The sequence below is a fragment of the Rattus norvegicus genome, chromosome 8 (assembly GCF_021556685.1).
Source record: "Rattus norvegicus strain SHRSP/BbbUtx chromosome 8, alternate assembly SHRSP_T2T, whole genome shotgun sequence".
Lineage (NCBI taxonomy): Eukaryota > Metazoa > Chordata > Mammalia > Rodentia > Muridae > Rattus > Rattus norvegicus.
Genome location: NC_141541.1, coordinates 109550608 through 109566293, shown reverse-complemented (window position 1 = coordinate 109566293; position 15686 = coordinate 109550608). Strand labels below are relative to the sequence as shown.

The following is a 15686-nucleotide window of genomic DNA, read 5'->3' as shown; positions in this document are numbered from 1 at the left end:
CCTCCTCTTCCTCCTCCTCCTCTTCTTTCTTCTTCTTTCTTCTGCATATTACCAGCCCCTTGACTAAGGAGCCTGTTCAGCCTGTTCCTCACAGCCTGGCTCTCCCACCCTTGTCCCTTAGTGGCACTTTCCTGCTCAGTAGACAAGTAGACAGAGTAGAGTGAAGGCTGGGAAAGTGGTGGGAATCAAAGGAAGGACATTAACAGTTACATGGTGTGAATACCAGTCCATACGTGAAGCCAACACTGTGGGGGGAGTTTTTTAAACAAAGTTGTTTTCCTTTGCTAAGCACTTAGCTAACTGTTTACTGTTTGTGCTAATAATCGTATGTCACAGCAGCCATTGTACATATATAATACTAGACTAATTTTAAGATAGCCCAAAATTCCATTCTTAGAAGCCAAATCTTTGTGTTAACTGTTCTTAGACATTAACTGTTAGCCTAGAAAGCAAAATATAATGAAATGTGTGCGTGTGTGTGTGTGTGTTTGTGTGTGTGTGTGTGTGTGTGTGTGTGTGTGTGTGTTACAGGTGGTTGTAAGCTGCCTGATTGGGTCCTGGGAAGGAAACAGGTCCTCTGCAGGAGTAGACTGTTCCTTAGCCAGCTCTCCAGCCTGTCTCTTTATTCTTAAAACCACTTATTTTAAAAATTTGTATCTTCCAGCTACCTAATTTTATTTAACCTAGCTTTTACTTGGCTCCTGTTTCTTAGCACTTAACTAAATTGTGTTTATTTTCAACATTCTCTAGTCTTTTTTTTTTTTTTTTTTCTGGCCAGGAAGCAGTCAGTCAACTGTGTCTCTAGCACTTACTGCCCATTGTCTTACAGCAGGTTAATGTAGAAAAGGGAGAGGCTGCCATTAAAGAACAGCGAGAGAGAAGATTGTCAGAGTAGTAAATGAATGTTTATGGATTCTTGCAGTATATAAAAATGTTTGGAAAACCAGCTTATGTTTGTAACCCACTCTTAGTGGCGCTTAAGTGTAGCTATAAAGACTGGAGTCAGTTTTTTAAGTGCATAGAAACCATGTTTATGCAGTCAGCATCTGTTAGTATTGTTCAGGCTGTTCATCTTAGACCCACGTAGCCACAGAGAACTTAATGTGCATTAATGCCTGGTTAAAATTTTAGGGTGTACTTTATAAATTTTTTTCTCACTCCTTCAAGTGATGATGGAAAAAATATGATTCAAAAATAACCCTAAGAGGGCAGTGTAGACATAGGAACTAAACAACTGAGAGAAAAGCACCTGTCAGAGACAGGGCCTCTAGTATACACTGAAGGAAAGAAAGGAAACTCTCATCTGGATCCTGCGACACCCCCTCCCTGGCTCCTCTCTTCAGGTGGTCCATCGTCTGGACCAGTTGTGCCTTGTGACTCATAGGGGAGCACCTTGTACTTCAGTTCTTCTACAAAGTAGGATAAAAAAATAAAAATACCTTCTCTTCTGCATGGAAGCTCATGAAGTAATAGCCTTGAGAACACTGTGACATTGAAAACACACGGCAGATAGCGAGTAATCTCTTGTGCACATCAGAACAACCCTGCTTTAAGATTCTTATTGTTGTTGGCCATTCTTAGATCAAATTATAAGTGTTAGTCTAGTTTCCTTTACTCAAATAACTTTAATTACCATATTCATTCTTACTTTTGCTTCTTCTAAATGTATTTTCTGAATCACTTGACACCTGTTGTCTTTCTTAAAAACAAAAAGTCTTCACACTGGTTCATTCTCTTCTATGTTATTAAAAACCCCGTTAGGTATTCTCAGATTTGTGTCACTTACTTTCCAGGCTTTTCCTGATCTCCTGGCTTCCTTACACTAACTTATTTGCTTTCAGTAAAGGTAGCCAACTGTGTTCCTTTCAGACAGTCATAGTAGAGGCCCACAGACCTTGCCGTCATTATTTTACCCATCTGTTTTCCTTTGACACTGTCTGCTAGGGCCTGGTACTTTTGTGCTGCCTAACACTTGCGTACTCAGGTACTTTGAGAAAAGGATGACCTTTTCTAATCTATTTCACAGCATTGTCGTTGTTGAATTTTATCTTTGGGATTTTGCCTTTGAATCTTAATGAGTTCGTGTAGTAACGTCTTGGCGACTTAAACTACTCCTTATGAATGACATCCCTGCACTTTAACAGCAGTCATAGAAAGAAAAGATTGTTTCTCCCCCCACCTATAGGCAGGGCTTTTAATGCCTTTCTGCCTCATTATTTTCAGCTACTAATTTTTTCTATTTTTTCCTAATCTGCACTTTTTTATTTAAAATTCTTTTTCATGTAATATTTTAGTCATGTTCCCCCTCCCTCCAGCTCCTCCCAGATCCCACATACAACCTTATGTGTTCTCCATCTCTCAAATAAAACACACACACACACACACACACACACACACAGAGCAAGGAAGGGAGGGAGGGAGGGAGAAAGAGAGAGAGAGAGAGAGAGAGAGAGAGAGAGAGAGAGAATATTAAAACAACCAAAACACCAATAAGACCAAAAAAAAAAAAAAAACCAAAAGGTAACAAACAGTCCACCCCCAAAAGAATGGAGTTCATTTGTGTCAGCCGACTACTTACTCCTGGATGCAGTCCTTGCCCTGGGGTGCAGTCGATACACCCAGTGACATTGGAGAAAACTGACTTTTTCCCTTTGCCAATGGGTATTAATTGCAAATACTATCCCCGTTAGGGGTGAGACCCTGTGTCTACCTCCCGTCTCGGCTTGAACGTGTGCATGCCTTACTCGTCCTGCCACACTCTGTGAGTTCATATTTGCATTAATCCCGTTGTATCTGAAAGCTCTTTCTTCTTCAAGTTACCGATTACCTCTTCCTGCTCCCTCCTCTGTAGAGATCCCTGAGCCATGAGCTGAGGGTTTTGATCAGGACGTCCCGTGCAGAACTGAGTCTCCAGAGTCTCCCTCTGCATGTTGCCCTGGTGTTAATTCCTATCTCCTGTAGGAAGAAGCTTCCCTGGTGACGGCTGAGTGTTGCACTGACCTGTGGGTATAGCATATGTTCCTTTAGCAGGGTAATAGTAGTAGGCTTGGGGGAAATACCTCAACACAAGAGAATGAAGGTTGTTTACCAGTAGAAGTCGCCCTGCAAAAGGTGATAAGCACGCATCTCCTGGAAGGGTTTCAGCTGAAGTTGGTGACTCTCCTGTATTAAGATGGAAACTGAACTCTTCTAGTTCTGAAAAAAATTCTTGATGGACTTAAGTGACTAGAGTTTCAAATCCTTCGGCAAACCACTTCTGTTTTGGCTTTTTTTTTTTTTTCTTCATTGCTGTAATAAAATGTTCTGATCAAAAACAACTTGGGAAAGAAAGGGTTTTCTTGGCTTATACTTTCACATCACAATTCATCACAGAGACTGTTCAGGGCAGGGAATCAAGGTGAGTACCTGAACTGGAGGCAAGAACCACAAAGAGAACGACTTGCTGGCTCACCGTCTGGTCAGTGCTCATCAAGCCTCTATATAATCTAAGATCACTTGTCTAAGGATAGTGCCTCCCACTGTAGGCTGGTCCCTCCTTCACCAGTTAATAATCAAGACAGTCCCTCACAAACATGCCCACAAACCAGTTTGATTCAAGCAGTTCTTTAATCAAGGCTTTCTTCCCACACGAGTCCAGGCTGTGTCAACTTAACAATTAAGCCCAACTAGGAAAACTTCCAATTCTCTCTGTGCTTTGTATCCGTGGCTCCCCTACAGCCAAAATAAAGGTGACTTTTTATCTTTCCCAGTCAAGAGCCTGTCTCTAAGGCTACCGAGAAGCATCTCCTTAGAACACATTGTGCATGGAAAGGGGGCTGGGATTGAGGAGGGTGGACTTGATAGTTTACCTACCCGAACTACCTTAACTGAGCTTTCTACCATAGCAGTCACAATTTCTGTAATAGACAAAAATAGCATGGTTGCTAAGCAATACTATTTCTCATTCCTGACCTTAGTTGAAGCCTTCAACCTCTGGACTTAAGCAGTCTTAAATTATAGATGTCAGAAGCCTTACCCTGCAACATCTGTCACTGGATTTATTGGCAGGGCTGATTCTGCTGAGCAGACTGGCTAGTTATGTGTCACTCTCCTTACTCACTGGTCAATGTTTGTCTCTCCTGAAGTTTACACTCAGTCAAAGGGGATGACCCCCCCCAATATAGGAAGACTATTCAAGTTGCCATTTCCTTACAAGAACTACCACACTCATCCCAAGAAACCCTAAATTCTATTCTGCTTGTGAAATAAACACTGTTCCTGGAGGCAGCAGTCTTTCATTTCTGTCCTGTTTTTATCTTGTTTGGCTTGAATCTTGCTTTCCACATCTTCGTCTCTAGTTTGAACTATCAGCAGTCCTGTGATCTCCCATGATAATGTCCAACGAGATGTTCCTTAGGCAACAATGAGGCTCCTGTGCAGAGTTTCATACCAGGAGTAGCGTCCCCTAACCCAAGGTACAGCCACATCTAGTCTTACCTCCAAAGGAAACTCTTCCCTCTAACAACATGTGATCCCCTTCACAGAGTTCTAGACTGGAAAGACACTTTCCATGTGTGTGTAGAATTAGAAAGATTTGGAGTCTTTCTCTACTAATGTTTCTGTGTTAATGATTATTGGAAATGCATTTTCCCTTTAAGGAAAAATTGCTAACTTTGTAAGAACTCTTTCTTAGAAAGTAAATAGATACTTTAAGGATAGTTTTTAGTTAAAGCAGAATATTTTATTGAAGGAGAAGAAAAACTGGTGCTTTTTAGGGCTTTATACTAAGTTCTTACCAAAACTTTTATAATGTACAGTTACTTGCAATCTTCTAACATATAAATAAATGATAGCATTTGTTTCTTACCTTTCATCTTTTACTTGAATTATAACCACTTAAATGGATTTGATACCTGCTTCCTTGAACAGCCTAGAGCTTTCAGGAGAGGGGGGAATATCAGACTCTGTGGGGGGGGGGCAGGTGTCTTCAGAGGTCAGAGGGATCAGGTGACCCTGGAGCTTGAGGTATGGACAGTTGGGAGCCACCTGGATGGGTACTGGGTATCAAACTCAAGCCCTTTGCGAGCGCACTGTGCTTTCTCAGCACTGAGTCATCGACAGTACCGTTTCTAGCTTAGTGCTTTGTCTGCTTGTCACTGTTAGTGTTTGTAAACCTGGAGCTTACTAACAGTAGGCAAGGAGAAATAAGGAAGTCAGTAGTAGAGTGTTTTAATAGCAAGTGCCCTGGTATGAAAAATGACTACATTTTCTGTTCAAAAAGTGAAGAGCACATGCAGCTAGAGGTTTGGTCATTCTCAAGAAGGTGGGAAACACAGTGTGAGAGCAGCAGAAAGGGGGCTGAGTCTGCACGGCCATTATTGCAAGGCAGTGCTTCGGCTTTCCACTTCTTCCCTGAACATGCAGCTTTCCCTTCTGTTCCTCCATTCTCCTTCTCCCAGCCCTCTCTCACTGACCCAACAGCCATTTAATCCACTATGGCATGACAGGTAAAAGTCATGTCTCCGCCTCTGGCCATGTCATCTCTTCCTTTAGCTGACTGTGTCATTGTTTGCAGGCCTGCGGCTGTCCACTCTATTGGAAAGCCCCCATGTTCAGGGCTGCAGGAGGAGAGAAGACTGGATTTGTGACAGCACAGTCATTCATGGCCATGTGGAAAAAGTAAGTACAGGAGCAGTCATTCTGAGGCCAGCAAAGAGTCATGGCGCCCTTATAAGTGGTATTTATCCCATTCATTTATTCATTTTCTTTGTATCTTATAGCTCAAAGGAAAATTCTACGATTCATTACCTTTTTACCTACAAGTTCTTTGCCACAAGACTTTGTCTTTTATGCCCTTAAATAATTCCAGTCATGATGACACATTCCTTTAGTTTTAGCACTAGGTAGGCAGAAGCAAGCAGATTGGTGAGTTTGAAGCTAACCTGGTCTACATAGCTACTCCAGGCTAGCCAGGGCTACTTAGTGAGACCCTGTCTCAGGGCTAGAGGGTGAGACCCTGTCTCAGGGCTAGAGAGGTGGCTGAGCAGTTAAGAGCACTGGCTGACCCTTTAGATGACCTTAGGTTGATTCCTAGCATCCACATGATTACTGATAGCCTTCTGTAGCTCTAGTTCTTGGGATCCAAAGCCCTTTTCTTGTCTCCTCAGGCACCAGGTGTGCATGTGGTACATTACCAAAAAAAAAAAAAAAAAAAAAAAAAAAAACACCAGTATGCATAATTTTTGTATAGTTTTTAATATTGTATATTTAAACAGTAAAGCAAATCTACAGAAATACTTTTAAATAGCTATGTGACAGTTTCTTTCTTGGTTTTACCTATAAAAGTAGAGAGTCAGAATTTGAATCCAATAGTAATGATAAAAGTAAATCAAGATTCTCTTTTAAGGGCAGAACCACGTGTACCACAAGGAAAGCATATGTGCAGGCAGGAGAGGTGGTTCTGTGGACAAGAGTACAAACATGAGGACCTGAGTTCAAATCCCCAGCACCCACACAAAAGCCAGGCGTGGTATGTACTGTAAGCCACGCATGAGACAGAAACACAGAGATACCAGGATCTCGTTGGTCATCCAGTCTTGTGGGAATGTCAGGCTCAGTGACAGATGCTACTTTAAATGAGGAAAGAACTGTAAAGAGGTAGAAAATGCATATCCTCCAGCCACCACAGCATGCATGCACTTGTGCGGGTCTCTCTCCCTCTGCCTACCTTCCCCCTTCTCCTCACCCCATACCCCCACACACACACTCCAGAATAAATTTTTAAAATAAAAATGTACTTAGTCTTAAATATCCAATGGAAAATTATATTCAGTTGATTTATCAAAAACACTACATCCTTACAGACATAGATATATAGATATATGGTTTTTCTACACAGGGTTTCTTTGTGTAACAGTCCTGGCTGTCCTGGAACTGTCTTTGTAGACCAAGCAGATCCGCCTGCCTCTGCTTTGTGACAGTCTTATGTATCCAGGCTGGGTTTGTACTCACTCGTGAGGACTTAGACCACCTCACCTTCCCGCTTCCTTTTCTCAAGTTCAGGGATTTACAGATGTGCATTTCTACCACACTAGGCATATGCAGTGCTGAGAACGGAACCCAAGGCAAACAGTCTGCCAACAGAGCTATGTTCTGTGCCCTAGGTGTTATTTCTTAAAACACGATTTATGACAGCGGTTCTCAGCCTTTCTAAGGTTGTGACCCTTTAAGACACTTCTTCATGTTTGGTGACCTCCAGTCATAAAATTATTTCATTGCTACTTCATAACCTATTTTGCTACTATTATGAATCATAATGTAAATATCTAGTATACCGGATATCTGATATGCGACCCCCACAAACACACAAAGTAGTCATGACCCACAGGTTGAGAATTAGCTCAAATTAGGTTGAGCTAATTCAGGAGATTAGGGCCAGTGACTTAGTTAGGATTTCTCTTGCTGTGATGAAACACCATGACTAAAAAGCAAGTTGGGGAGGAAAGGGTTGATTTGACTCACATTTCCATATTGTTATTCATCATAGAAGGAAGTCAGGACAGGAACTCAAGCTGGGCAGGAACCTGGAGGCAGGAGCTGATGCAGGGGCCAAGAAGGGATAATACTTACTGTCTTGCTCAGCCTGCTTTCTCAGAGAACCCAGGACCACCAGCCTAGGAATGGAACCACCCACAGTGGGCTGGGCCCTCTCCCATCAATCACTAATTAAGAAAATGCCCTACAGCTGGATCTTGGGGAGGCCTCAGTTTTCCTTTCAGATGACTCTAGTTTGTGTGTCAAGTTAACGGAAGACGAGCCAACACAGCCAGTCTCCCCTTTTAACTTATGATCCTTCTTTGTATGTGCCTTTCTTGCTTTTTCTGGCCTACATACCCTTCCTCCTGGTAACATGGAAATACTGTCCACTTATATTTAAAATAAACACATAGCATCAGCAGAATTAAACTTAGAGGATCCTTCTAATTCCTTCATACTCCACAAAGGCTTTTAGTTGTGTGATATTTGAAAACAAAGTAAATGATTAGTAGATGCATTCCTAGTCTTAAAATTCCAACAGTAAATCACATTCTTTCTTTATTGTATTAGGACTGAAGTGGTAAGGGTGTGCAAGGCACTATCAGTAAACTTCTTCACAGTGTGTACAGAGCATGTCCCAGGCCAGCCAGGTCTATAGAGTGAGACCTATCATAAAAACAAACAAACATAGTAGGGAGCTCAGCTTGGTCTTTTCCTTTCCCAGGAGCAAAGTCTGAATCTGAACTGAGAATTTTGGGTTTAATTAGTATGTAAAACCAGTAGTAGGATTTAAGAATTTAAATGATGTATAGATGTATAGATGATTGGGCTTCTTCAACTATCTTCCTTTATCCAGGTAGATGCCTGGCCCTGAAAAGTCCTCATCTGTCACATGAGCTGGAGTTTAAAGGAGTAAATACCTGACACAGCCCTAGTCAGAGGCTTCCTCAGTTAATGAGCTCAGTGTGGTTGGACAAAAACTACCTAGCAGTCTAGGGAAAAGCAAGATGTGAGTGTTGAGTGTAAGCAAACTGGAGATTAAAAACAAACAGGAAATAGTCTAGCAGAAGAGATACCATAGCTAACCAGAGGAAATACAGCTGCTGATAATATATTTTTAATACTCTAGGACAGTATGAGTAACTGAGGCTGACTACAGCAAAGGACAGCTTGTGTCCAGTTTGATTTACATGTTTACTGGGGGAATCACAGCCAGTTTTCAGTTGAGACTTGTTTCTGAGAGAGGGCAGGTAGAGCAACACAGCAGTGACGGCCACCAAGTTATATCCATGCTGCTATCTCTGAGGGAAAACAACTTCTGCAGAAAAGTAAATGAACAGAAAGTCATGATAGGCAAGTCTGCAGAAAACTGCTCACAGGGTTACACAGCACAAGCAACTGTTCCATACCTCTGTGGTAAAAGAACCCTACTGAATGAGTGTACATTGTCAGTTACTAAATGGTTTGGGTGCCCTCTAGTGGGAGCTCCTGGTAAAATGCCATTTAAAAGCCAGATCCTGTAAGGAAGGCTCAAGTGTAAGTGTTTAGACACTAAGTGAACGATAGTTTGAGTTACCATCCCTAGGAAAGGGATTTGAGTTTTTAACAGTTTTGTTGTGAATTTTACCCTTCACAGAAAGCAATTTGAGTTCCAAATATAGTATATTAAAATGTCTAAGCCAAGCAGGCATAAGGGCTCATGCCTGCAATTCAGCACTTTGAAAGCTGATGTAGGAAGATCGCGATGAATGCCTGTGCGGCTGGACTGCTGTGTATAAGATACTATATTTTAAGTCCAAAAAGTATTCAAGCACAAAGAATAACTGGAAAGTGACAGTATAGAGTTAAAATATGTTGATATAGACATATGCATTCTGGCTTGCTCTATTAATGAGAGCTGTAGAGAATTTTTATAACTAAAGTTAAATTGAGAACTCAAAAGCTAAGGAAATCCTTCCCCTGCTCGGGATGCCTTTGGGTTGGGTTTAGAATGAGCAATCATCCCCTCTTGTCTCCATGTTGCTACCCATTGCACATCTACACTTGCCCTTAGAACCAGGACAGTTTTGGGGGAGTCATAGCTCCACCTCCTTTCTTACATTGCTAGAGCATCAGCTTGGGGGCAGAGCTCCTCTTTAGTGCTAGCTGTGCTCTGCTTTCTCTCTGGTTCATATTGCTGTTTGTCACTAATAAAACAACACTTGCCTTAAAAGCATATGGTCACTGCAGGATAGCTATGCCTGCCTTTGTTCTTCAGTCTTTATGGCTTTTTTTTAAAGTTTAATTTTTTAAATCTCTTGCTTTAGGGAGGTCATCAGCCTGGACCACTAACAAAAAACTATAAATCACCTTTTTCTATTTCATGCTTTTGATTATTTTTTTTAAAAGAGTTAACTGGACTTTGTCATTTCGGATTATTTCTCATCTATTGTACATTGCAATCCTTTTCTTAAAATGTATAAAAACACTTCCCTTTATAAACCTCATCACTTTTTTATTATTCCATCAATTTTTCAGTGGTTTTCAGTGACTGTAGCTCAAAACAAAGTCAGTGTGGGGTTTGTTAGAGCATTAGCATTTTGAAAGTTTTCTCTGCATGAGTCAGTAAGCCAAGTTCTGTGCCTGGAGTGGAAGTTTCACTTACAAAGTAGTAAGAGAAGTGGTAGGCACCTTCTAGCTTAGTGACAGTGTAGGCATTTAAACTTGGGCATTTAAGTGGTAGCATACTGTACATTTTGGGTAAGAGACTTGAATAATCAAAGATTGTTGTAGAATTGTCTGTGCTGAAAGGTTGAATGAGTCTGTGAGGACTCTCCCTAGCAGTCTCTCCATGTTGATAAGGTCCAGAACTTGTAGAGAAATGTAGAAATGGCAAGAAGCAGTTGTCCAGAACATTTTGTGGGAAATGTCTTCAGGACTCCAGTAATCCCATCTATCGTCCAAACATCTAATGGTCTCTGCTGGAGCCTTGTAATCACCTGTAAGGCACCACATCCTTTCCCTCCACCCAGGGTGGCCCTTTCTGTCTCATGCTGCCTATGCGGTGCTCAGACTGCTGTGGTCTCATGCTTAATGTTTTTGAAAGCCACATCTGACCATGTCACTTAAAACCCTTCTGTGGAGCAAAGTCTTGGCCTGATCTAAAAGAGGCCATCTTAGATTTTATTCGCACATGCCCTCCTCTTACTCCCTCTGCACTTTGTGTTGCCCAGGTGCTGTGTGACTCTGACACCAGGCATCTGTCTGTCTGTGCTACCCTCCTCCACCACACCTCTTTCCTACTTCACTCTACAGGGAACCCCACAGGCCCCCTCTGTCCTTTCATTACTCAATACTGTGGAGGTTCCACTGGAAACCAAACACTGAACTGTACATTCCTTACAGGGAATAAAACTATCTTGTTTTCTTTTATCCAAGCTCACTCAAGGCCAGATAAAATATCTGACACACAGTTAGCATTCAATAAATGATTAACAATGAAAAATAAGAAAATCTGGAGTTAGTTAGATATAGATAATAAGAAATAGAAAAAATAATTAAATGGCTCCAAAGTTTCAAACCCCCAGATAACAAAGACTAGTAATACCTTTTTTCCTATTGTTACTGTTTTTCAAGACAAGGTTTCTGTCCTGGAACCAACTGTCCTAGAATTGGCTCTGTAGTCCAGACTGGCCTTAAACTCACCAACACTGTCGTAGCTCTGCCTCCTAAGTGTTGGCGTTAAAGTCATGTGTCCCCTGGCTTGATACCACCATTTTTACACACACACACACACACACACACACACACACACACACACACACACGCACACACACACACACACACGCACGCATGCATGCACGCACATGCACACACACGTACACGTGTCCAGGAAAAAGAGTAGTTTGAAAAGTGTTTAAGTTTTGCTTTTCCAGTGTTTTGACTTTTCTGTCAGAGTTTATGGAACTGTAGTTGGAGGTGAAGAATTTTAGAAACAGAACAAATAACAGAGAACTGGTTTTCTGAAGTTTGTTCTTTAAAAGCCCCCTGTCAGGCTTAACTGAATGGGCCTTCTCCCCTAATAACACTTATTTTACCTGTATCTGTTCATTTTACCCTGTGCTCTCAGTCTCAAAAACGCTCAAGAAGAAAAGTTCACGATCATGTAATTGATACTCCTTTGACAAAAGTCAGGCACATGGAAGCCATTGAGAGGGGAGCATTTGGACAGAGGGGTAACAGTAGTAGGGGACTTGCATGAAGTTTACCCTTTAATTCCCAGCACTGAAAATGAAAAGAAAGAACATTTGATTCTTAAATCTAAATAGCACCCAAGTCAGACTGAAATTACCAACCTGTAAATGTGCAGTCATTGTATGTTGTAAGTACCAGATCTTCCTAACCAATGTTTCTTTCGCAGGTTGCTAAGTGACCATCATGATGATGCCTCCAGGTTCATCTGGCTTCTGGCAAAGCCCAGCTGCAGCCATCTCCAACAAGAGGATTTTATCCCTCTACTTCAGGTGCTTTTCGTACCTTTTAAAAATGGAATTTATTTTTGGAGTTTGAAAGGGGTTTTTTTGTTTGTTTCTTTGGCTGGTTGTTTCTGAAATGTTTTGTTTATTAATAACGCATCTTACTGTATAGCCAGTGCTAACGTCAAACTCTTAATCTCAAATGCCAGGATTAAGGTATATGTAGCCATATACCTTGTGATGATATTTTTCATTTTAAAGTATAACTATAATTTTTCGTTTTAAAGTGTAACTATGCAATTGAGCTACATACATCTAGAAACCAGATTGCTAAGAATCGTTTTCAAATTGTTTTAGTAGTAAAAATATTTTGTTGAATGGAATCTAAAACAGAACTCAGTATAAAATAGACAAAACCAGGCTGTTCCCACTGCATCCAGCCTCCTCCTTAGTCATTCACAGTAAGCACGGAAGCATCTTAGGAAACTTGAGAATTTTAAAACACAGTTTGAAAAATGATAACATCAACCATAGTTAAGAACCTAACAGGAACTGATAGCATTTGAAAGAGATACAATCAGTTTTCTTTTTCTTTTTTTTTTTTTCTTTTTTTTTTTTTTTTTTTTTTTTGGTTCTTTTTTTCGGAGCTGGGGACCGAACCCAGGGCCTTGCGCTTCCTAGGCAAGCGCTCTACCACTGAGCTAAATCCCCAGCCCCCACAATCAGTTTTCTTAATGCAGTGACATTGGGTGTATCAACCATTCTCCAGGGCAAGCCTCATTGGTTAGGAAGAGTGGGCCCACATAAAATGAACTGAGGTGGGGGAGGGGCGGTGTTTTGTTGTTTGTTTCTAAGAATGAGAAAAACTTGAAGTTGAGGATCCAGGAGGAAAAAGAATATAGTCAAAATAATGTAGTATGAAAATTTTTTAAAAATTAAAAATAAAGAATCTGGTAAGAAACAAGAAAAGGCTAAGGGGACTGGAAAGATGGCTCAGTGGTTAAGAGCACTGACTGCTCTTCCAGAGGTCCTGAGTTCAATTCCCAGCAACCACATGGTGGCTCACAACCATCTGTAATGAGATCCAATGACCTCTTCTGGTGTGTCTGAAGATAGTGACAATGTACTCACATACATAAACAATTTTTAAAAAAGAAAGAAAAGGCTATGGAGTAATCAGAACAACTATCATGAACTGGGCGTATCTTCACTCTTTGATTTATGCACATCCCTAAGATGGCTGTCCGATTGTTCCACTGAGATCTATTGTAACAGAAGTCTAGAATAGGAAGAAGAACTGTGCATGGTGGTGCTTGCTAGTGCCTGCCTACAATCCTAGCACTGGAGAGCGAGCAAGAGGATACAACCTACAGACTAAACTTAGGAAGATCTGTCTCGAGAAACCAGTGAATGAACGAACGAACGAACGAACGAATGAACGAATGAATGAACAAATGATGGAATAAGAAAATGGAAACTTTAATCCATCATACTGACATTTGTAACACAATTGCCACCAGCCATAAAGGTAGACAGGAACACAGTAAAAAGAAAGTACTTGTAGGAGAGAAAAAGGCACAAAGCCTGCTGCCTCTCAGAGCACTCCAGCTAGGAATAATTTAGGTTAAGGGCAATAGGCCTTGTTACTCTAACAGACCTCAGGGACATTCATCATTGATATTATTTGCATAGGCTCCCTATTTACTCATCCAGGGAACAAATTTGTGTGAAATAATTTTCACTAATGGAGCCAAATAAATGAAAAACAGGACAGTTTTCATTTTTTCTTTTCTGTTTCAGAGATGCTAAAATCTTTGTTTACTAATATTGTTTACATGTAGAAAGCATGTCTCAGATCTTCATGACTAAATCTCAGAACTTAAGTATGTTTTGAGATGGGGCATTGGCCCAGTGGTTAAAAGCAACATTGCTCCTACAGAGAACTCAGATTTTATTACCAGCACCCACATGGCAGCTCCAGCGTCCTCTTGTGGCCTTTGTGGTCATCAGGCATGTGGTGCACAGATAAACATGCAGGCAAAACACTCATATGCATAAAATAATAAAATAAATAAATCCAAAAAAATTTAAGTTTTTATTTTCTGTCACTTAAGTTTTTATATTGAGCCCTTATATATACAGTCTGGAAGAAAATGTTAATTTTCCCTCAGCATGAAGCTGTGCCTCAGGTCTGAAATTAGGGTTATTACTGAAGTAACAGTGATCCATGTCCAGAAGAGCCTTCATTCGAATCCAGAGGTTCTTTGCTTTTTCTGTAAAATAAATCAGTCCCAGAATCTATTCTTTAAGTGTGTGTTTATGTGTGTGGAGGTGTGTGTCTGCATGTTTGCGTGTGTGCTGTGTACACACTCTACTCAGAGAAGCTTGAGGAAGACATCCTGCTCTACACACTCCCCACCTTATTTCTTTGAGACAGGATCTCTCACTGGACCTGAGCTCAGCTCCCAGCCAGCAGGCCCCAGCGATCCTGCTATCTTTGTCACTTACACAGCTGGGAAAGATGTTCAACAGGGATGCACAGATAAATAGGAGTCTGTTCAAAAGATTATTGTGCAATACACTGACTATAATCAATAACATTGTATGTTATTTCTGCTTTGTTTTGAGATAAGATCTTGCTATGTAGTGCTGACTGTTCTGAAACTCACAGTATAGACTTAGTTAGCGTTTTACTACTGTAAACAGACACCATGACCAAGGCAACTCTTGTAAGGACAACATTTACTTGAGACTTGTTGCAGCAATAAAATAAAAGGGTGGAACAGCTGTACCCTGGCAGTCTCACTCTCCCTAGTTCCAGGCCCAGGGAATCCACAAGCCGTTCCAACTTGGCACCCTGTCAGCCTGCCCTGCCCTCACTCAAAACACAGAGACCTCTTATCACTGTGACTCTCTTACCGTGGATTCTGTTCACATTTCCAGCATCCACCCCCTGGTCCCAGCAGCGGCTTCCCTCTCGTAACTCTGTGCCGATGCTGTGTTTACATTCCCAACATCCGCCCCCTAATAGTTATGGTGTAAACTCCCAACAACCCGTTAAATCAAGACTCAACAAACTACAACCCGACAATCAGATTTACATGTTAAATTCTCAATCCACACTACATCCACACAATAAACCTACAACCAACTGATAAGGATATAAACTGCCCACCTAGATAAGATAAATTTGCCTACAGAAGTCCATCCCGGCTACCTTGGCGATTCAGGACCACCTGGATCTGGGTCATCCTTCTCCGTCTCCATGTTGATTCTCCTTCCTTCCCCTCTCCCGCCTTACAAAAGCTTTGTCCCTGCTTTATTTTTTTACTGTCCAATCATGGCCTTGACCTAACTTGTGCCAGCCCTCACCTGCGAATGACACCAACCTGCAGTGGCTGCCTTACAGGTTCAGAGGTTCAGTCCATATCAAGGTGGGAACATGGCAGCATCCAGGCAGGCATGGTGCAGGAGGAGCTGAGAGTTCTACATCTTCATCTGAAGGCTGCTAGGAGAAGACTGGCTCCTCTGGCAGATAGGATGGGGGTCTCCAAGCCCACCCCACATGACACACCTACTCCAACACGGCTAGACCTCTGCATAGTGCCACTCCCTGGGCCAAGTATATACAAACCACCATAGACCACTGGCCTTGAACTCAGAGATCCTCCGGCCTCTGCCTCCCAAGTGCTTAGATTAAAGGTCTATGCCACCATG

At 41.5% G+C, this 15686-nt stretch overlaps 1 protein-coding gene and 1 long non-coding RNA gene across 14 annotated transcripts in view; one reads left to right on the top strand and one right to left on the bottom strand.

The window, feature by feature from the left end:
* The window catches only part of LOC148004318 (uncharacterized), a 114154-nt gene that overhangs the window by 12934 nt on the left and 85534 nt on the right, over positions 1-15686 (bottom strand). For 3 of the 11 annotated variants that reach the window (XR_015628002.1, XR_015627995.1, XR_015627998.1), the window contains 4 exons: positions 11850-12030; positions 7501-7575; positions 3089-3162; positions 2828-3000 (listed from right to left, as the gene is read on the bottom strand). This is a non-coding gene — a long non-coding RNA (uncharacterized LOC148004318). Of the gene's footprint in view, positions 1-2827; positions 3001-3088; positions 3289-7500; positions 7576-11849; positions 12031-15686 lie in introns of those variants that run through there. The other 8 variants (XR_015628001.1, XR_015627997.1, XR_015627999.1 and 5 more) reach the window with 5 other exon arrangements.
* The window catches only part of Ppp2r3a (protein phosphatase 2, regulatory subunit B'', alpha), a 140014-nt gene that overhangs the window by 65744 nt on the left and 58584 nt on the right, over positions 1-15686 (top strand). For all 3 annotated transcript variants that reach the window (XM_087562862.1, XM_087562863.1, NM_001012202.2), the window contains 2 exon segments: positions 5555-5658; positions 11915-12017. In XM_087562862.1, coding sequence (XP_087418988.1) covers positions 5555-5658; positions 11915-12017 — 207 coding nt within the window.